The following is a 22,279-nucleotide window of genomic DNA, read 5'->3' as shown; positions in this document are numbered from 1 at the left end:
TATGGGGAATTTTCAGGGATGTCACTTATCCCACAAATTCTTGCTTTATCCATAACATCTATTTTTATCAAACCTTCTTATCCACAGCATGCCCTTATGAGTGACTTATTAATCAACTCATCAAATTAACGAGGTTGTGCCCTGATTGCTTCTGTCCGTTGGGAGAGCAAGCTGTAATGGGAGTCACTATTTCTGACTTTGGATGTGAAAAGAAAAACAGAGGACAGCTACAAAACCTTCCCAAGACTTCAAAAGACATCTTGTTTTATGCAACAACTTCCACTGTGGTTCAGAACAAAGTAATCCTCAACCCCCTCACTTAAACCCTAAAAGAGACTGTATTAACACACCCAACCATTACTCAAAGCTTTGTGACTTCTCTGGACCATTCTTTTGTATGGCTGATGTTTCTATTGCTGAGGACTCACACAACTTCATGTCCTGCTACTTGCCAGAGGGAGCCTTGGAAAACAGCTAAAGGAAACAGAGAATTTCACAGAAGAGAGACCTTCTGAGTGTTTAGTTGCAAACACAATTTTCTCCATGTTCTTCTACCAGCCAAGGTCAAATTTCCAGTATCCATTAGGACTTCTCTATCAGGGCTATTCCTTTAACAGAGATGCTTCAAATATTCTAGCATGTATGCAGATCAAGCCATAGGAAAGCATGGGATGCAATGAACTACACGGCTCTCAGAAAGGGGAGAGTGGATTTCATGTTGATCATGTTAGCTCTGGGAGTCAGCCTTACTCTTAAGAAGACAAGAGAGGTAAAACTCAGAGTACGGAGTTGGCAAGTTTCAGTGAAACATACAACCATCTTCGTTAACCCCTCTTTCCTCTATGAAAGCTTCCTCCCACTGACAGGCTAGACCCCTGTGGTGGTTTAAGCCCTGCCAGGATCCGAGACCACGCTGCCGTTGTCTCTCCCCCACCCTCGGACCGGATGGGGCAGGGAGTGAGATACAAACCCAGGGGTTGAGATAAGGATAAATTTAACACAACAGTGTAACAAATAATAAACAGAACAACAACATTAGCAATAACAACGACAATAAACAGTAATAACAGTAAACAGGACAAGAGATATACCACAAGGATAGAGCAGCAAAGGGGAGCGGTGACAAACAAAAGCTGTCCCTGCACTTCCCCCGCTTGGGCGCCCTGACCTGACATCAGCATGGTATGAATAACCCAGCTGGAGCTCCCTCCCCACTGCTGTGTTCTCCATAGGCTGCAGGTGGTTATTTGCTCCATCATGGTCTCCATGTGCTGCAGGGGAACAAGTCACATCACCATGGTCTCCTCCAGGGGCCGCAGGGGAATCTCTGCTCTGGCACCAGGAGCACCTCCTCCCCCTCCTTCTTCACTGACCTTGGTATCTGCAAGGCTGTTTCTCACATATGTTCACTACTCTCTCCCAAATGCTTTGGATCATTTTTTTACCCTTTCTTAAATATATTCTCACAGAGGCACTACCAGCTTTGCTGATGGGCTTAGCTTTGGCCAGCATATGTTCTGCCTGGTAACCAGCTGGAACTGGCTGTGTTCAGTGTAGGGGCAGCTGGTGTCTTCTCACAGAAGCCACTCCTGTAGTCACATAAACCCAATACATAGACTCAAATCTCTTTCAGGATGTGCTGCTGGAAAACTCAGGCTGCCTCAGAGCACAGACACCCTCTTCAATTATATGAACCAGAGGGCCGCTACACTGTGTGGATCTCAGACAAGTGATGTAAATCAGGTCTGAGTCAGCAGCTTTTCAGCCTAGTCCTTTGCTAACTGGATAACACAGCTTGTTTTCTAAGAGAAAGGTAGATTTTAATTCTGCAGGACTTACCACAGAAAGCTAAGTAAAATCTGCTCAGAACATCCACTCTACTGATTGAGCATGCAGCATTAGAGCTTCTCTCTCCACTGTGGTAATTTGCTTCCACCTGTAATCATGTGTGACAGCATTCATGTGCATGGAGGCAGGGAAGACTCAAGGAAAAAGAAGGGCAGGAAGTACCCCAAAAATTAGTTCTGAGTACCAGTCCAAAGACAGATGCTGGTACAAGCAAGCAGTGTAGGCCAGGTGTTGGGTATGTGTAGACAGAAAAGGTAATTTGTGTTTTCTTATGTGCAGGTGAGATATCAAATAAGACAAACACTGAAGGTTTGCATGTGAGAAAGCATTCCCCAATGAGGAATTGATGGATGCTTGTTTGCAGTTTCCTAGAGAATAGATGCCCTGAATGCACGGCCTGTGAACACGCAGGTTTATAGTAAGCTATGTGAGTATACACAGAGTTGATAGTAAACTGCTATGTGGGATACATTCCTTTACCTTGCATGTAGGATCCTAAATGACATGGTCTCCCCTTCTTAATGTTAAAGCTAGGAGATTTTTCCTGAAGAGTGGAGCTCGTATTTCCCACAAAGAATTACCATTGCTCACAGGATCCAGTTCTCTCTCAGCCTTTCTGAAATTACAGATAGAAATCTTTGTAGAAGAAAAGTGAGACAATGCCTTGGAAGTCTGCTCAAGTATTTTTGTAGGGACTGGGGAAAAAAAAATCACTCTTTTTTGGAAAATTGTTTTTATGGGTGAGGAGGGGTATAGTATTGGTACATATATATAATGATGTATTGGAACAGGTGATGTTTGTGACTTAACAGTTTCCTCAGCCAGATCAAATGTCTTTCTCACATACATACCAAGCCAATGAGCCTTGTTTTAGAAAAGACAGTAGATCCGGGTTTCTTTTCCAATGTGGAAAAAGACTGCATTTTTCTCTGGAACAACTCTTCCATATTCTCTGAGTGAGTGTAGTTTGATGCTTTCTCTTTCTGATAACTTTCATTCTGTTTTCTTTCCTGGAATCTGGTTATGTTTCCAAGAGGGGGCAGCAACAAAGCATGCCTGGCCCTATATTAGGTGACATGGGAATTTAATTTAAGTGATGATTAGCACAGAATCGCTCTTACTGTAATTACTGCTCAACGCAGTTAACCTGCTGCCAGTTCACTCTCACTGCAAAAGCAAACCTCTGAATTGTTCTCTTTTGTATTTTCTTTCAAACGAAAGAAATCAGCCCAGACTTCTGCTGAATCATTTGAAAATATGTTCTGTGCCATGGGAGCATGGTCAGAGTTAACACCAGGGGCTGCTCTGGGGACACTGTGTAGAAGGCATAGGTCCCACACCTGAATTTCTGTTTAATAGTACAGTTTGATATCTTCATCAGTACTGGTTAATATCTTCATCAATGACACAGACAATGGGATTGAGTTTACACTCAGCAAGTTTGCAGATGACACCAAGCTGAGTGGTGTGGTTGACACATCTGAGGGATGGGGTGCTGTTCAGAGGGACCTGGACAAGTTCAAGAAGTGATCTCATGTGAAACTCATCAGATTCAACATAACCAAGTGCAACGTTCTGCATCCAGATTGGGGAAACCCCAGGATCAGTACAGGCTGGGGGATGAAGGGATTGAGAGGAGCCCTGTGGAAAGGCACTTCAGGGTACTGGCGAATGAAAATCTGGACATGAGCCAGCAATGTGCACTTGCAGCCCAGAAAGCCAATCGTATCCTGGGCTGCATCAAAAGAAGTGTGGCCAGAAGGTCAAGGGAGGTGATCCTGCTGCTCTATTCCTCTGTGGTGAGACACCACCTGGAGTACTGTGTCCAGTTCTGGAGTCCTTGGCACAGGAAAGACATGGACCTGTTGGAGTGGGACCAGAGAGGGGCTACAAAAATCATCAGAGGAAAGGAACACCTCTCCTGTGAGGAAAGGCTGAGAGAGTTGGGACAGTTCAGCCTGGAGAAAGGAAGGTTCCAGGGAGACTTTATTACAGCCTTTCAATACTTAAAAGGGGCTTATAAGAAAGATGGGGATAAACTTTTTAGTAGGGCCTGCTGCAATACAAGGGTAATGTTTTTAAACTAAAAGAGAGTAGATTTAGACTAGTTATAAGGAAGAAATTTTTTACAATGAGGGTGGTGAAAGACTGGAACAAGTTGCCCAGAGGGGTGGTAGATGCCCCATCCCTGGAAACATTCAAGGTCAGGTTGGACCACCTCTGAGCAACCTGATCTAGTTGAAGATGTCCCTGCTCATTGCAGGGGGGCTGGACTAGATGACCTTTAAATGTCCCTTCCAACCCAAACTATTTTATGATTCTATGACTTCCACAGCTTTACAGGGGGCTCAAAGTGTGTAACAAACACATGTACAGCTATGTTGTACCTTTATTTCTGTGTGTAAGACATTTTCATTGTTCATGCTGTCATCTTCCTACTGCAGGCTGTGTTACCGATAATACACTGTTTTGCTCTTATATGGGCATCTAATTTTCTCTCAAATACACCATTCCTGTAGGATTCAGAGCCACCTCCTTCATGACCAGATCACCACATACCCTTAAAGACATGTATATTCCAATATTGACCTGATCCAGGCTGAACCTCTTTTAGAAACCAAAGAAATCTGGTTGGTTTTAATACAGCTAATTATCTTTACCCCCAAAAAAAGAGATGATGTGTTTTGGCCCCTGCCTTTAGAGGCAGTTGGCTCTTCTGCCCATATTTTTCAGATCGCAGCATTAAAACACAACATTCCCAGTGGACCTTCAGTTAATGAGGAAAATGTCCTGCCCTGACAAAAATGGAGGTAGAGAGTAGAAGGCTCCGTGTGGGCACTGTCTTACTGTGGGACAAAAGTGCTGGTGCTCTCTGGACCTCCGCTCTTCCCATGTCAAACACGGATACTGGCTCTTTACTTGGTTACTGGAAAACACCTGAAGCTTTACTGGTAAAATGAAACTATCATTTAAGAGCAGCAGAAGAAGAAACCATTCGCAATCACACTGTGCAGAGCCAGACAGGGCTGTAACAGTGGAAAAGAATGCAGCAGTGGATGACTCCTGTAAGTATAGCCCGTGCTATACTTAAGACTTGAACAGACCAACGATGGCTTAACCTTGCGTATAAAAACAGGAAAAGCTGTGGGTCAGACTGAGACCTAGTTGTGGGAGCTTCTCAAGGCAGGCTTCTCAAGGCAGGAAAAGCCTGAGAGAACAGCAAGCCTGCAGGGAAACTCTTCAGCCAGTGTCAGACCCCGATTGCCTTACATCAGAAACCTCTCTGGCTGGTGAAGGAGAAACACCTGCGGTCCTGCCAGCAACCCTACCCATTTCTCCTTGGCCAGGAGCCTGCGCGGCAAACCAGCATTTTAGGGGAGAAGGAGATTAAAAGAGAGGAAGGGAAGCACAGGAAACGGGAGTGGTGGGGTTATGGCAGGCAGACGCTGCTTTCTGACCCCTCCTGTCCTGTCTCCCCTGTGAGGTTTGCTCAGGCCTGCGAGCATCGAGCATCGTTAGCACAACTAACAGCCTCAGCTCCCAGTTCCACCGCCCCGTTTACATGCAGGGAGCCGGGTGACCCCTGCTCTTGCGTCTGACCCATTTCAGCTAGGCTGAGAGTTCACTAGGGAAAAGGGGCAAGAGCTGTGCTGGCAGAGGACTTCTGGGCCAGGAGGATACCAGCGCGCTCTTTAACCCCCCCGCAAAGACCAAGCCCAGACCAGAACCCCGCGAAGCTCCTCCTCTCCTCCCTGGCTCGGAGCCGCTCGACCGGACCGGCCCGCCGAATCTGCAGAGGGCGCCCTCCCCCGCTGAGCAAAACGCCCAACGCCCGCCTCTCTCCTCCCCGAGCCGGACAGGCGGAGAGACACTATTGGTCCAGCCAGCCGCCGGCCCCGCCTTCTTCCCGATCATGTGGCGCCGGTCGGCCGCACGCTCGGCCCCCGCAGGGTGCGGCCCCGTGCTCCGCGGCCGGAAGTGGCGGTCGGGCGGTTGGGGGTGCGCTCCCGTGCTGCCCGTGCCGGCCCGCGCGCGGCTCCCTTCCTGCCTTCTTCCCTCCCTCCCTCCCTCCCTCCCCCGCCCGCCCGCCCGCCATGCACCCGCGGCGCCCAGAGGGCTTCGACGGCCTGGGCTACCGCGGGGGCGGCCGGGAGGAGCCGGGCCCCGGCGCCAGGCCCTTCAGCAGCGCCGCGGAGCTGGGCCACTGGGTGACCAGCCCGCCCGACATCCCCGGCAGCCGCAACCTGCACTGGGGGGAGAAGACGCCGCCGTACGGGGCGGGAACCCCCCAGGGGGGCGCCGGCCTCAACGAGGAGCCCAACCTCGGAGCGGGCGGCCCCGGCGCCGGTAAGGGAGCGCCTGGCCCGGTGGGGCAGTCAGCTTCTCGCCGTTCCGCCTGTCCCTCGCTTGTCTCCGGCCCTCGCTCTCCCGGGGCGCTGCTCCAGCTGCCCAGTACTGCGTGACCCGCCGAGGCGGGACGGGATGAGCAGCCCGCGGCCATGGGCTGTGCCGCGGCTTGATCGCGCCCGTTCGAGCCGCCCGGTTTTGCTGGCGCTCACTTCACAGCGCCGGGCCCAGAGACGCGTTTGCAGCCGCGGACTGGCGATGCTGAAGCGCCAGGAAAATAGTCCTTTAGAAGAAACAGAGCATCCTCGTCGCCAGTTACACTCTAGCACCCGCTTTGCTGTGAGGCACCATGTAGTTGCACGCAAATGCGATCGAGAGTGCCGGAACGCACCCTGCACCTTCTAGTTAAGCAGCGTGTGGCCATCTCCCCCATTGCCCATGTAAATAGTATCCTGCAGAAATACTCCCGTCTTCTCTAAGGGCAGGAAATACCTCTGGGTCTTACAGTATATTTTGGTATTTAGTCAGTATTGGTATTTCAGACTTGTGTCTTCTGGCTGTTGTATTATGCTGAAAAAGTACGAGGAGTATGGCGTGAGCTGCTGAAGTAAACACACCCCTCCCCCACCCCCGCATGATAGGGAAGGAACCATGGAACTGGTAGAATTTGAGGAAGCAAGTCTTTTCCAGTAATTGCTGGGAAACAGCGGAAGTATGGTATCATTATGTCCTTGTGAATTTGAGGTGAAGTAAGAAAAACCTAAATTTAGCCTACTGAACACTGTCTCTAATTAAAAGGATGTTCTGGATGTACACTTCAGTATCAAAGTTTTATGACATACTAATTTATTTAAAATTGTAGTAATAAGTGAGTCTTTTTAAACCGTGGTGCAATACTTTTGTTCAGGTCTTACGAATACAACCTGTAGCTGGACTTCCATCCATGCAAGCACTACTTAAAAATATTCTTAGGTACTTGTACTCTACCTTTCTTTTTTTGTCCTATTGTTCATGGAGGGTATATAGATTCTGCATTTTGGAGGACAGGTAAGGTTGCTGAATCACTGAAGTCCAGCTTCTGCAAATGGAGAGAGTTTTATTATTCCCCTTAATGAGGGCTGCCACGTCTTTGTGAAGCTCCACCGAAGTTAGTGGTATTACCCATACCTACAGCCTGTTTACACCCTGTAGATTGTATCACTGAGCATTAACTTTCAGTTGCCTTTACAGTTCTCATATTCTTCTTAAAATCTCTTCTGATAATTTCCAGGAAATGTGTGTCTGGTAGCAGACGAGAGAGTTGAACCAATTACTCTTGTTGCAATTTCTAATACTTCTCTAGTAACGATTTTTGCAAAGGGGTGGAGGTAGACAACTGACTTGAAAATTTACATCATGATGTTTGTTGTGTCATCAATGGCTTTTGTGTTTCTCTTCTTACTATTTTCAGGTTTAACATTAATTTCGCTTATATCTAAATATGTTTCAGAATTATTGTAAACTGTCATACATGCTAACTTTTTCAGTGGTTAATTTCAGTTAGATTTTTTAGATAAAATATTCTCTGTTTTACTTTTCACTTTGTTACTTCTTTTTTCCTGTCTAGATGTTTCAAGACAAGAGTAATTTTATTTATAGAAGTATGTACAAACTCAAATGCAGTTCAAAGTGCAAATGTTCCTGGGGGAATAATTTTTTATATCCTCTCTTGCTGAGTTGCCGTAAATGTTGTGCTTCAGTGCTTGTAATTTTTTGAAGCAAGTACAGTATAAAATTAGTTTTTCAGATCTCCTGCATAGCATTCTCTCCTGCTTTGTGATTACCCCTGCTGTATAATCTGTTTTCATTTTTTTCAGAGCAGTTGAACAGGTTTGCAGGCTTTGGTATTGGCCTTGCAAGGTAAGAGTTGTGTAGTGATTTTCAATGATAATGAAGTAGTAAAATTATAGTTGTTTTATCATCCCTATGTACACTTTTGTGGTTTTATGCCAGTAGATTTAAGCAGTTGAAATGCCCTTAGAAACCTGCTACCTGAAATCCATGTAGGTTTCTGTTCTCTTTAACTGAAGTGTTTCCCAAAATTATTTAATCAGCAATGAATATAAGAAACAGTTTTTCATATGTTATGCCATATGCATATGATATGTGTACCCTATCAGAGCAATCTGAAAATAACACCAGAAAACTGTTTCCATGTTTACCACTCTTATTAATATTTTTAGGTGATGTGACTGTTTCCTAAGAAGGTGAAAATGTCTTCAAGTATATTATCAAAGTATCCCGGAATAGTAATGTTGATCTAGCCAAGTGGTCTAATGACCATTTTATTCTTTATTATGGTGGCACTGATTATTGATAGTATTTTTAGGAAAGTGGTGTACTTTAGCATGCTTAACGTTTTCAGAGTCAGTTGTAAGGATCATGATAAATTTAGGGGTTTTTGTAGCATGCCTACTCAGTCATACTCACCTTACTAGGTTTCTCATAGTGTATTGATGCAAATTCTGAAAAGGTAGCACGTGGGGATTTTTGTCTTGAAAAAGTTAGGAATGTAAAAAGTTTTACTCTTTATTAACCTGAATGTGAGACTTCTCAAAGTGCTTCTCTCTTCAGAACATGAGACTACTTGTCACTGAGCCAGTTAGACCAACGTGGGAAGCTATGTCAGTTGAGGTTCTTATAATGTACTTAAAGAGGAGGACCTTTTACTTGACTACCAGACTGTCCTGCTCCTTAGCCCATTGTTATCAGCCTTGATGCCGATCAGAACCTCTTTTAACCAGTTTGACTCACTGAAACATAAGTCAAAGTCAGTGAAGGAGCTGGATTATTTTTTGCTGTTTCAGTTAGGTTGATTTGTCTGGGAACTGACTAGCTGTGAAGGCCAGCAGACACCAGCTAACTGGCCCAGAGAGAGGAGGAGGACTAGAAGGACCATTTTTGGCAAGCAGTGAGTTGCTTAAATTAGATCGTCCTGTCTCATGAAACTGCCTGTCCCTGTTCTCCCAGTGCTTCTCTTGCAGTGGCTCAGTTTGCTCATTCAGACCCCTTGCTGAGCCTGTTGTTTGCTCAAATAGAGTTAATGGGGGAGAGGGGGAATAACTAGACCACCCCGAACGTGTAGAGTTGTTTGATTAATTGCCAACATTATCAAGCTGAATGAGCTCAGGAGAGTACTAGCAAAGGAGTGAAGCCATAGGGTGGGAACATGTTGATCATCTTCAGAAGCAGAGAGATGTTAGCATGGCTCAGTTGTCCCTTTGAACTATATGCTTTGATTTAATCAAGCATGACAGAGTTTTCCACACCATGAGCACCGTAACGACTGGGTCTAAAGTGAGCATGTGGTTTTGGGAAAGAGAGCTGATCAGCATGGTCTTGGTGCCTAGAGAAATTCTCCCTGCTTTTTCTTTTGAATTTGTACCAGATCACTTGTCAGACATACATGGTTCAAGTCGAAAATCTTGCAGAAAACACCTGACATAAAAGTTTAGGTTTTGTGAGGCTAGTTGAGTTGGCTACTAGCAGGTCTTAATGGATAGCAGCTAGAGTCCCCGGAAAGTTTCACCTCTTTTGGTAGTAGCAAACTACTAATTAGCTCAGTAGTTATGAAGCTACAGACTCAGAACTTTTCTGTGACAATTAGTACTTGTTTACCCAGTAAGTCCCCATAAGAGATCTACGCCAGATGATCTGGTAGGTCGGTGGTCAGAGCTGTTGCTTGGGGGGCTTATACAAAGCCTTGAGGTTTCACTTTTCTAATCCATATCCCAGGTTTGAGCCACATAGAGTAAGCAGTCTGATCGCTCAGGCACTTTGAGATTAAATGGGAAGTTTCTCTGCGTGACTGTGACCAGGAATCCTACTTTAGAACTGAGAGAACCATCCTATGAAGGCTTGATTGCAATACCATTTCTGGTGGTGGAGGGAGAGTTGGTTTTGGGCAGTAGCATTTTCTGATGAAAAAAATGTCAGCTGTTAGTAACAATCCTCTGGGCCTGCGAAGGAGAGTCTTGATTAATAATGGGGTACACAGAATTGACATAAAACTGGAAACTAATGCTTTCATAATTATGGCTCTGTCCTGTTTTATTTCCTTATATTTTGGGCAGGGAAGGTTTAAGAAATTTGGTACATTGTTTTGCCTACAAAAATACATACATTATACACATATATATATATATATGTGGGTTTTTTCATAGTGAGTATATGTGTCATTTTTTTTAATACTTGTTCCTTTATAGTATTAGCAGGCTATCACGTAGCCATCCAAAATGCCTCATTAATTCACTAGATAATTATAGTTTTTCCGAATACTGATCTAATATTAGACAATAATAACAAGCATTTTCTAATAAACGTACAATGATTTCCCATGCTTTAAATACACTTTTCTTTTAAAGCCTGTTTACAGAAAATGTGTTGGCACATCCTTGCATTGTTCTACGTCGTCAGTGTCAGGTATGTTATCCCTTACAGTCAGACCTGTTGTAGTGTACAGACAGATCTGTGTAGTGTCATAGTTCTGTGTTTTCATACTCTGTAAACTGTAAGGAAGCTATACAACCCAGGGAGACACTACCACATTAAGGTGTTTTTGTTTGTAGCGTACATGTTTTCCGTTCTGAAATTTAACTTATCTTGAACATTATTACTCATTTTTGTTTGGACAGTGGAAAATTAATTACAGCAAATAAATGTTTGAGTCTGCAGAACAGCTTCCAGATGCCCACTTACAAGCAGAATGCTTTGTTTCCAATATTTTCTGGTTTATGCTTGCTTTATTGTTTACACTTTCAGCATACAAATACTTATGTTCTGCCTGTTTCCATAAATTTCAGGAATAATTTATTCATATTTTGGTCACTTTAGCTGATCTTCAGAGGGATAAAGTCCTTATTTTGGAATTGGCTTTTCCTTTAGAGTTAAAACATTTGCAATTATTTATTAAATACTGCCATTTATAAAAAACAGCCATTTATGTTTTTAACAGGTTAACTATCATGCTCGGAATTATCATCTCACTCCGTTTACTATTGTCAATATTATGTACAGCATCAATAAGACACAGGTCAGTGTTTGGTGTCAGACTTTATCTGAGCAGTGAAGATTGCTATAGCACATAGGTACATTGACATCTTTAACTCTATATGTAACTGGTGGTTAAAAACATGGCCATTGTAAGGGTTTGTTATTTTTATGGGTGCCGAAGTGTTTCAAGAAGATCATTGTCAATTAGGTTTTTTAAGTAGTATAGTATTCAGTGGGGAAGATTTGCAGATGTTAGAAAACAAAAGGTCCTTGAAAATGATTTTTCAGAATCCTAATGAAACAAATTAGTCTTTGTGTGGATAAAGAGATTATCCAGATGACTGCTTCCAAAGATAGTATTGCATGAATTTCTAGTCCTGCATAGGAATCCTGAAACTCAGATCAGAGACAGTAAGAAAAAGACACTCTGGATTTCGTATGGATGTTCTTTAATGTCTTGAGCTCATTTTGTTCCTAGAAAATTATGTTAAGTTTATAATACAGAGCATTAACAATGGCCTCCAGAATTGTTGACAACAGTTTGAAATTATTGAAGAACAAATTTTTTTTCAGAGGTGAAAAGTTACTTAGCCCCTAAATTTGAAGTTCAATGGTAGAATTGTAGCCCTGTGCAGTCTGAATTTGCTGAAATTTTATAAAAATTGGTAAGATAATAAGATTTTTGAGTTTTATGTTGCATGGATCAAAATCTATTGCATATTTCAAAACACAGGGTCCAAGAGCTCTCTGGAAAGGAATGGGCAGCACTTTCATTGTTCAGGGCATAACCCTGGGAACAGAAGGCATCATCAGTGAATTTACACCTTTGCCAAGGTATTGCATGGTTTTTTTACTGTTTCTAATAAATTGTTTCAGTTGTTGACTTACATTAAAAGTGTTGGGAATGTAAGGAATGAAAAAAATTTACCTAATTAGAATTGTCAGACACTGAACAGGGATTTTCAGCACAGTGAGGTTGTCTTGACAAAGACAACCTGATAAATAGTGAGAGACTCTTCCTGGGAGCTTTGTATATTTGTTATGTTTGCCTACTGGTCTAAGCATAGAAATAACATAGCAAATTGGTCTTAAGTATAATTCTACTGTAATAAAAGAATTCATATGTTTCTTTTTGTATTGTGTGGTTCTAGCAAATACCATGTCTAAGGTAAAAAAACCTGGTTTCCTTAATACAGAAAACTTGCATGTCTGGTGAGCCAGCACTGACATCCTGCTGAACATTTTCAGTCTTTGGTAGATAAGAGAATGGCATGCATTAACAGATGAGAAGACATGGTAAACAGGAGTCTGTGTGGCTGTCAGATTTGTCTTCTGTCCTTTGCCAACAACGATATGTACATTGTTCAGTATTTTTATAATAAAGGGCTTACAACTAAAAATGAGTACCTTCATTTAAAGAAATATGCACCATTCTACTTCACTGTGTCCATCTTTGGCTATAGTAGTTTAATAATATTTTATTTTGATTTGTGACTGCCTACTTTTTATGCTGAACTATATAACTCCAGGATTATGGTGAAACATTGTGATGTCTTTCTGCTTTAAGATACAAGTTTTCTAAAGAATTTTTGTCTGATTTTATCAGTGTTTTGGTTTATAATTGTAAATGATGATTATAATAATATATAATAATATATATTGTCAGCTTTGTTATAGATATTTTAAGAGTAAGCAAGTTGTGTGAAAGAATTTATTATGTTAAGTAATTAAAACTTAGTGAAATGCAAGGAGATTGTGAGATAATCAAAAGTTAGGAAGAGATACTTAACAGTTGCAGGGCATGCATTAAAGCCAGTAAAATGATGAAGACCTGACTTGGAAAATATGTTAGGGAGGCAGGCAAATAGTTGAATTTAAGGCTGGTTAAGGCTGAATGGACCAGTCAGCTTGAGAATTGTGTAAGCTTTCAGAAAAGACAAGTGCCTATTTTTAATGTGTGGACAGAGACCAAGTACTTAAGGGACGTAGAAACTGACCTGGTTTTAAAGATAAAAAATGTAGGCAGGCTGAATCAAACTACTATTATGATGCATACATCCTAATAAAAGCAAGTCTTTGCAGGTTCTGGCATTCATCAAAAGTATTAGCAAAAGCATTTTTTAGTTAAATGTGGAGTGTGTGTTTAAGTTTTTTGGTCAGTTCTGTCTCATATGTATTAAATTTCCAGGTGTACACTTTCCTGTGACTTGTTCATGTTTTCAAACACTGCTGTAGGGGCTGCTTAAGTTCATGAGATGTGATACAGTGTTTATATTTTGATAGTTCTGATTTCTGACCAATGTGAGCAACGATTTTCTTCTTGTGGACCAGTTGTTCAGAAGTTTGAAAAGTGAGCTGGTGATGCTGCCATGAGAAGCCAGCCTTTCTGCTAGTACCTGCTCATTCCTCCCTCAGTGCTAGTACCAACACAGTATATGCACAGTCACAAAATGAGCTGTATTGGGGAAGTGATCTGGGTAAAATGGTTCTCTTGTATGTGTACATACGTGCTGTTTTCTACTGGATGCTTTTACTTCCTTTTTAATGGTAGCATGCATGTTTGGGCTATCACAGGGAGGTGAAGGTTATTGCTTATAGCAGACAGTACCAGCAAATCTGGTTTAGAAGGCTATTTAACTACATTATCAAGCTCCAGATGACACAAGGAAGTCAGATGTGAATTCCAACTCTATCATAATACAATAAAAGAATCTCTCTGTTTTAGGAGAGGGGCCCAGAAATGGGTGTTAACATTTTTGTGGTGAGTTAAATGTGATTCTGTACTAGACAAACTCATTCTGTAATTGTTCTTCCACTGCAGGAATAGTTATACCTAGTGGATTGACAGAATGAGGCTTTCACACATTTGTTTGACTGGTTTCATTTTCCACATCTTTTAAGTATTATGGCTCAGTGGATGTAATCCAAGTGTCTGAAATACATAATGATAATTGATCTTCCCTTCCTCTTTAGTGACTGACATACAGGAAAGTGACAGCTACTAGTAGCACACAATTCTTCAGAAAGAGTAAAGAGTTTCCTGTCTTGAGTTAGAGTTATTGTTTTAACTACAGGCAGTATGGGTAATTCCTGGACAAGAATTGAAGCTGAACACTTTATACCTTGATATTAAAAATGCATAGACTAGTGTGTCCAGCATTTCAGACAGAAATATCTTTACCTCATAGCTATTTACCAAATGTATGGTAAATACATTTGGTATTTGTTATCTTAAGCTAGGTGGGATTGCATTTTCTGTCAAGTGAAGTTTAGTTAACATTTACTGCTTGTATTTTGAAGTGTGTAACTAGAAAATACTACTTTAAAGGGATTTTTTTAGAGTCACCTTTGTATTAAACTCAGGGGTTTTCTTTTGTTTTACCAGGATATGCTAAAGATTTGACTTAAGTCTTTACAGAATTACTAAGCAGCTATTAGTCTAAGCTGTTGTGCTTGATTTGTCTAACACTGTCAGAATGCGATTTAGTTTTCAGGAAAAAAAAGACAACTGGGTAAACATAATCTCAAAGAACAGAAAAAGCATAACCAAACCAAAACATAATGTATGTTGGTAAAGGAACACTACTGAGATTTTAAAATAATTCAATATTTCCTGAGAATGGCTTTAGGAGTACATAAGGAGGCAAAATAAATGCAAAACACTAAAGCCAGAAGCTGTGAGAGCTGCAGAAACCGTACTAATAATTGAAAGCTTTTCTATAGGATATCTAACAGGCCCAATAACTTTTAAAAGTTAAGCATGATTTATTAAATGTGTCGCTGATGTCTTTCCACTGTGGGAGATCCTGCAACATAAACCGATAGTGGAACACCAATACAAAAACTGGATGTTGACACCCATCTAAGAAATGCTTGAGAGTAGTGTGTTCTTAATCCATGGTGTCATGGTTTGAGCCCAGAAGGCAACTGAGCACCATGCCACTCACTCACCCTTCCCACCTACCAGTGCTGGGAAGGAGAAAATTAATCAAAAGGCTCAAGAATGGAGATAAGGACATGGAGAGGTAGCTCACCCATTGTGGTCACAAGCAAGGCAGGTGTGTTAGGGGAAGGAAACAAGAACATCACTTTGAATCAAACATTAACAACAACGGCACTTAACGGACAGAATGGGACAGTGAAGCATTACCATATCTTGAAAACACCTCCTCCCACCCACCCCTCCCTTCTTGACAGGCTCAGTTTTGTTCCCAGTATCTCTCTGTCCTCCCCCAGCAGCACAGGGGCAGGGGATGGGGGGTGCAGGCAGTCCACTGCTTCTTCCTCCAAGGTAGGGGGGAAACACACTTTTGCATTCTTCCCCTGCTCCATGTGGTGTCCCTCTCACTGGAGACAGTCCTCCACAAACTCTCTCTGCTGTGACTCCTCCCCACGGGATGCATTCTTCTCGAGATGCTCCAGTGCGGGTCACCTCCACGTATTGCATCCTCCCATCACTGAACTACAACAGCGGGGGCTGCTCCTTCCCACAGAGCCCTGGGGGTCCTCCACAGGCTGCAGGTGAATCTCTGCTCCTCTGGTGACCTCCGTGGGTGGCAGGGGGGCAGCCCTGTCATCTCGCCACGGGATACAGGGGGCTTTCTGTGCTGGTACACCTACCTCCCTTGTTCCTTCCACTGACCTCGGTGTTTGCATAGGTGTCCTTGTAATGCCTCCTCACAGGTCCCAATATCCTTTCAAGTTCCCATTCTTAAATACGTTATCACAGAGGTACTGTCTCTGATTGGCTCAGCCTTGACCAGAGGCAGGTCCTACTTGAAGCTAAGGGAGTTTTCCAGAAGCTTCTCATGGGGGCCACTGCTGTAGCCCTCTCCCCCACTACCAAAAACCCTGCCACACAAACCCAGCACACATAGTAAGGTAAATACTTTTCTTTGTAGGGAGATTTCGCATAAATGGAACCTCAAGCAGATAGGTGGACACCTTCTACTCAAAGGGTAGGTAGAGCATGTGAAATTACCTTGTGTCTTATTATCTAAACATTAATAAAACTACTAAATGTACATTAGTTTAATCTGCAGCTACGGTTACTTGACAGGGTGCTAATAATAATAATAATTTTCAAGTTTTGATTTTTTTTGAACAATCTTGATTGCAATACAGCAGTTTCACAGATTTTCTCTTACTAGACCCCTGTGTCTGTATGGAACCTGACTAATTTAAAAGATCAGATTCTTTTAGTAATTACGATATCTGAGAGACCTGATTCAGTCTGGTCACAGAGAAATAAAATTTAACAACTTCAGATTGAAGTTTATATCCACATGTTGATGTGCGTTTTAATAATTGAGTTATAGTTTGTTAATTTTCTCTCAGACATGACTTGGTAGATAACTTTATCAATTTTCAGATGCATATTTGGCTAAAATTGTAGTATTGTCATGACCTTAATTCTTATCTTGTTAATTTCTACAGTTTAACACATGTGATAGCAATGCCTTTTTATTCTGCGAGCCTGATTGAAACTGTGCAGGTAACTTACATATATTTACAACAGTTTAAAAGATACTGTTATGCTCTTTATAGGTTAGATTATGTGGAGAAGTGAGTCTTTGGCTTTGGATTCGGGTTTACGTTGCAGTAGTTGTATTTGTTTTGCTTGAAGCTATATGACTGTAAATACTTCATCTCAGCTAATATGATGGATATATTAATTGTACTATCTTGTCTAAAGCTAGAATAAGAAAGGAGATTTAATACAGGTAGTTGGAATATATTGGCTGTGAAATAAGGACAAGTTACACCTGTATGTTCTAGCAGATAAACCATAAAGAAGTTTTTCTCATGTGACAATTTTAAAAGACTTTCTAGGCAAGTTGTTGCAGTGACTCATTCCCCTGTGACAACTATAAAGCTTTTTCCATTTATTCAGCTTTTTTTTACTAAAATACCAAACTCTACTATTTCAGGACTGCTTTCATTCAGTCAACTTTTTGCATTTAAATTTTTGTGTAGTTCTTCCTTAGCCATAAAAATAAGTAAATATCTGGACTCAGGATACACCTTTACTTGTTCTGTAACTGTACAGAGTAACCCATACACTGTATTGCAGATTGCCTTTCAGTGAGTTGTTGCATCTCTTTCTGTAGAAAGAGATAGGGTTTAGCTATGCAGAAGTGCTCCAGGTTAATTCTTCCAGCTCACTCTCTATAATGAGTTGCTCTTAATTAACATGATAGTATCTTTGTGCAGTTAATGGAACTCTTACTGTAAAGTGAGCTCTCATGTGGAGGGTGGTGCAGGATAGACACGCTCATTCGGTCATCAGAATGATAAATTTCATCCACAGCATAGACAAATTGTAAGTACTGTCAAGACTGATTTAGATCCAGCTGTTTAAACCTACAGTTCAACTGCTAGTCTACAAAATCACACTTTTTCTGTGGAGAAGAGGCAAACAAGGCTGACTTGTACAGTTTCTTAGTTTCAGCATGTACTTCAAAAGCAGGTGCTCTTAAGGGATAGGATTCTGCTCTGTGCAGAGGATACAAATTTAAAGGAGCCAGAAGGTACTAGGAAGGCTGTTCTGTCTGAACTGACCACATTATGGACTAATAGGACAGATGAAAATAAACATCTGTACATGCGAGTGTGTAGATGGACTCCCCCAAACAAACTCATATTCTCTAAAGTTGCTCTGTATTTAAGAAAGCCTCTTCCTCTTGTCGAATTGTTTTGAAAATAATGTTCCATAAATCCAGGCTGAGCAGGTCACTGAGTTCGTGGATCCCTTGGGAAGATTTAACTGGTCTTACACTGGAAAGCTGACTGAGGAAACTTTTGTCCTGGGGAACAGGTTTACCCTGACTGTGCCGTAACCCTGAAACTAGAAACAGTAGTAGAACACTATCTGTGTTTTTTGAGTTCATAGCAGGCCACATAATGGAATGTTTTATTCACGTATCTTACTGGTTGTATTTTGTCTGAAAGGATATTATCTGTGTTGTTGGACACCAATAAATGATAAAAGAAAACACAATTTAGATTGTTTGCAAAATAAGTAATAATTATTTACTATAAAGCAGTTTAATACCGAAGCAATAAAAAACCCAAACCAGCATCTCCCTCAGTCTTATAGAGAGGCGACAATCTCTGTAAAGCAGCTGTCTGCAAGTATTTTACTGAATAAGTGTGTATATACTGTATGAAATGTATTTTCCAGTTTCTGGAAACATCTTCATGGGCTTTCTTATTAGAAACACAACAGAGGTAATGATAGCATTTGTGCAGATATTATTTATGCTGTATTAATCAGTGCAGGGAGGCAACTTGACTTACCAAGTTTACATTATATTCCTTTGCTGCAGGAGGACAATGACCAGTAACAAACTATAAAAGTTAGGTTGTGGGATTTATTACCAACAGGTTTATATTAACTTTGATTGTCTTAATTCTGATAAACCATACTGTTCAACAGTATTAGTTTGACACACTTCTCCAAGTAAATGTATTTCATCAAAATAATTGCAAATAGTAGAAATTTGTAGCTGTCGTATTACTGTTTGTCTTTAACGTTTCAAACCACATGGTGGCGTGTTTGACAAAAGCAAGCACAGTTTTGAAGTGCAGTGACTATAATAGTAGGGGAGAGAAGATGAGTCAGTAGGGATTATAATGCTTAATCTGGATTTAAAACCTGGAACAACATTATGTTCTGAAGTATTTGAACTGATTTTTCTTCTGCACAGACTGATCATTAAGACTTTGCAGGTGTAAGTCGTTCCCCAGAATACTGAGGAACGTTTTGGTGGTTTATCCTGGCATGAAGTCAGGACACAACCAGCATGGACTCAGAGACTTGGGCATTGAGGAGAACTCCCAAATCCTGAGTTTGTATAAGCGTTAGAAGGGGAAACGTCTTTAGGTTAATCTTACAGTCGGAGGTGGAGTATAACAGAGTAAATAATTACTGAGTGAATTCTTTATTTTCACTACATGAACAAAATATCTCTTTTCTAAGAGACAGCAGGGGTAAAGAGAGCTATTTTAGATGCAGATAATGAAACGGAAATGTTCAGAGCTGAACTTATTAAATTCATATTAAAAAATTGATCTTTCAATGCAAGTTATGGAAGTCTTTATTATGCATATTCAAGTTCAAAGACTAGAGTTACAGTCCTTTTAAAGGAAAAGACTGTAAAGAAAAGAACTTTTAAATTAGGTAAATACTTCCTGGCATTTTACTTCAGAAGTAGTCATTTTCAGTACATGACTGTTTTGTCAACTGATACTTCCAGCAGTAGTCTGAAAGCAGAATTTCTTTGGAAGTAACACAGAAAACTGGAATGTACATTAAATAATGACTCTTTCAGATGGGTTCGTTTTTTTAAAAGCAAGTTTACTTGAATGCTATGAAGAGTGTTAGAGCAAAGAATTTATATCAATATAGCTGTATGATAGCATGCAAATGTTTAACTCTTATAAAGTTCAGTAGTGATAGAGTCAGTGGATGTCAGCAGGGTTATGAAATAGACAGCACGATTTGTAACTATTCCTTTGTGCTTGTAGAGCGAAATAATTCGAGATAATCCTGGCATCCTGGACTGTGTGAAAGAAGGAATCGGCAGAGTTGTAGGCATGGGAGTACCCCATAGCAAGCGTCTCCTTCCTCTGATGGTCTTGACTTTTCCAACTGCTCTACATGGAGTCCTTCACTACATCATCAGTTCCATCATCCAGAAGCTTGTTTTATTTGTTCTGAAAAGGGATAATTCTCACAACCTTCCAACTGAGAGCTCCACTTCTGTGCAGAGCATGCTGGACGCGTATTTTCCAGAACTCATTGCTAGCTTTGCTGCTAGCCTTTGTGCTGATGTCATGCTTTACCCACTGGAGACCGTTTTACACCGCCTTCATATTCAGGGGACACGCACAATAATTGACAACACAGACCTTGGCTATGAAGTGCTTCCGATCAATACTCAGTATGAGGGAATGAGAGACTGCATAAATACTATAAAACGGGAAGAAGGAATGCTAGGTTTTTATAAAGGATTTGGAGCTGTTATAGTACAGTATACCTTGCATGTGGCAGTTTTACAGCTTACCAAAATTATTTACTCAACACTGCTTCAAAACGTTTCTTAATCTGTTCAGGTGTGGATTTAGCACAGTGGATGTGATTGACTTACTAACTTAATTATTGTTTAAAAAACTTGTTTTAAAAATGGGGATATAGGTTCCTAAGTGTAATTAAAGTACTGTTTAAAATTATAGATGTGAATTGAATATATAATATGCAGTCACACAGAAGGGAATCAGATTTCAAATGTGGTTGGAGTGAGGATTTACCTTTCCTCTTACCAGTTTAACTGGCTTAAGAAATGGATATGAATTATTAATATTTGCTTTATAAACATCAGATCTGACATTTAATTTGGACTCTTAGCCAGTCAAAGGAATTTATTTTCATAATTGTAGGAACTTGCAAGTAGAATACTGAAGGGCTTGCTGGTCTTCTAAAAAATGTTTTCAACTTCACTTAATGGAGCCATGAGCAAAATAGAAACTGTAGAAGTAACTTAAGTAGACATAAATGTCATAATTTACATAGAAGACTTCTTTGCTACAGTGTGACAGAAGATGATGAAGAAGAATCCTTTGCTTTGTACAAAAATAACAAAAACTCGGGTTTGGGCAAAGTTGCACAGAATGCAGATTTGGCTGTCTTGCAGTTTGTTTGCAAGGCTTACAGTAACTAAAGGGTGTGAATAAAGCAAATTAGAAACTGATATATGCATGTGTAAGTGCCATTTTTAGTTGATTCCACTCATAACTTCAGGGTTTAGTTTTACTCTGCTACTTTGTATAAGAGTAGAATAATCTTACAAATGTATGTAGTATCAGTGTTCAAAGTGTATGGAAAGCTTAAAAAATAATTGGCTATTTCTAGAGTTTCTCTTTTGTTAGATCAAAGATGTATTTACTTACTATTTAGCACTGATGTCCTTCATTTAAAGTCTCTGTTGGATTAAATACTTTGGAGCAAAATTTAGTCTTGTTTATGTGCAAGAAAACAACTGAAATGTACCATTTTTTCCCCTCTTCCCATAGTAAATCAAGACTTTCTGTCTGAAAATGAGTTCTGAGCAGTCAAAATAACTTGGTCCTTGGTTTCATCAGTAAATATCATGAAAATTGGGGGGAATGATTTTTAACAAATAAAACAAGCATGTGTAGAGTAGCTTTTAAATTATGAGAGGCTTCTACATTTTTCACACTTTCATGTAGCAAGTCTTATATTTGTGAACACTGTAAATTGATGTGTGTATTAATCATTGTATAGTAACTACCACATATGGAAAGTAGTCATGGCAAAATAATGAAAAGGTGTTGCTGTTCATAAATCCTGACTTTAAATCATTTGCAGGTCTATTTTGCTATTATTAGTCTAACTTTCATGTATTTTAAATGCATACGTGTAGAAATGAAAAGTATAGTGAACTTGGGAACTGGGTTTATTTTCAAATACTGTTAATTGCAGATTTAGTGTATAGAATTGAAGCAATGAAATAAAACAAGAATTCACTGTAAATATTTTGAAGTAATTCACTGAAGAGGCTCGTAAAGGAATCTCAATTTGTATGTTATAGCTTATTCTATAGACTACAGAGTGGCTTTTTCAAGTTTCTCAACTTTCCTGAGTGCAAGAATATGTTGCATTAGACTACATGTAAGAACTTGGGTAAAATATTCAATTCCTGGTTTATATTTTTGAAGTTTCTGTGAGTATGAAGAGATCCATATCAGACAATCATCCAGATTGGAAAGAATCTTGGCAGGCTGTCTAGTCCAAATTCCTGCTCTAAGCAAGGACAACACTCTCTTCAGACCAGATTGTTCAGGCACTTTTCCAGTCAAGTTTTTAATTCCAACTTCTAATACACTAAACTGGCCTTTTCAAAGGTATTAAATTCAACTGAAGCCAACTATTCCATCACAGTTTCCTTGAAGCAGTGACTAAGTGCATGTTGGAGACCAACACTTGCAGGTGTATCAGTGAAATTTGGCAATAATGTTTTTCTAGGAATAA

General features: G+C 40.7%; 1 protein-coding gene across 6 annotated transcripts; it reads left to right on the top strand.

The window, feature by feature from the left end:
• The first annotated feature begins 5,807 nt into the window (after window positions 1-5,807).
• On the top strand, window positions 5,808-21,816 carry SLC25A46 (solute carrier family 25 member 46). Of its 6 annotated transcripts, none has more exons than XM_074931917.1 (8): window positions 5,808-6,215; window positions 8,054-8,094; window positions 10,599-10,656; window positions 11,189-11,266; window positions 11,960-12,060; window positions 16,128-16,184; window positions 16,663-16,720; window positions 19,999-21,816. In XM_074931917.1, exons 1-8 carry the CDS (start codon window positions 5,943-5,945, stop codon window positions 20,332-20,334), a joined length of 1,002 nt encoding a protein of 333 aa, XP_074788018.1. In that variant the 5' UTR covers window positions 5,808-5,942; the 3' UTR covers window positions 20,335-21,816. The 6 variants fall into 6 exon arrangements, with proteins under 6 accessions (XP_074788018.1, XP_074788016.1, XP_074788015.1 ...); XM_074931915.1 differs by having other exon boundaries at window positions 5,808-6,183; window positions 8,052-8,094; window positions 19,756-21,814; XM_074931914.1 differs by having other exon boundaries at window positions 5,808-6,189; window positions 8,052-8,094; window positions 19,756-21,814.
• Window positions 21,817-22,279: the final 463 nt, after the last annotated feature.

The sequence above is a fragment of the Athene noctua genome, chromosome Z (genome assembly GCF_965140245.1).
Source record: "Athene noctua chromosome Z, bAthNoc1.hap1.1, whole genome shotgun sequence".
Classification (NCBI taxonomy): Eukaryota; Metazoa; Chordata; class Aves; order Strigiformes; family Strigidae; genus Athene; species Athene noctua.
The sequence above is the reverse complement of the archived record's forward strand: the minus strand, read 5'-3'. Positions and strand labels throughout refer to the sequence as shown.

Bases quoted from the DNA above. Each gene is read 5' to 3' on its own strand.
- SLC25A46 (XM_074931913.1), top strand. From the start codon at position 5,943: ATGCACCCGCGGCGCCCAGAGGGCTTCGACGGCCTGGGCTACCGCGGG. The intron at 12,061-16,127 runs GTATTGCATGGT...TTTTCTTTGTAG, and splicing joins GAATTTACACCTTTGCCAAG to GGAGATTTCGCATAAATGGA. The intron at 16,185-16,662 runs GTAGGTAGAGCA...TAATTTCTACAG, and splicing joins GGACACCTTCTACTCAAAGG to TTTAACACATGTGATAGCAA.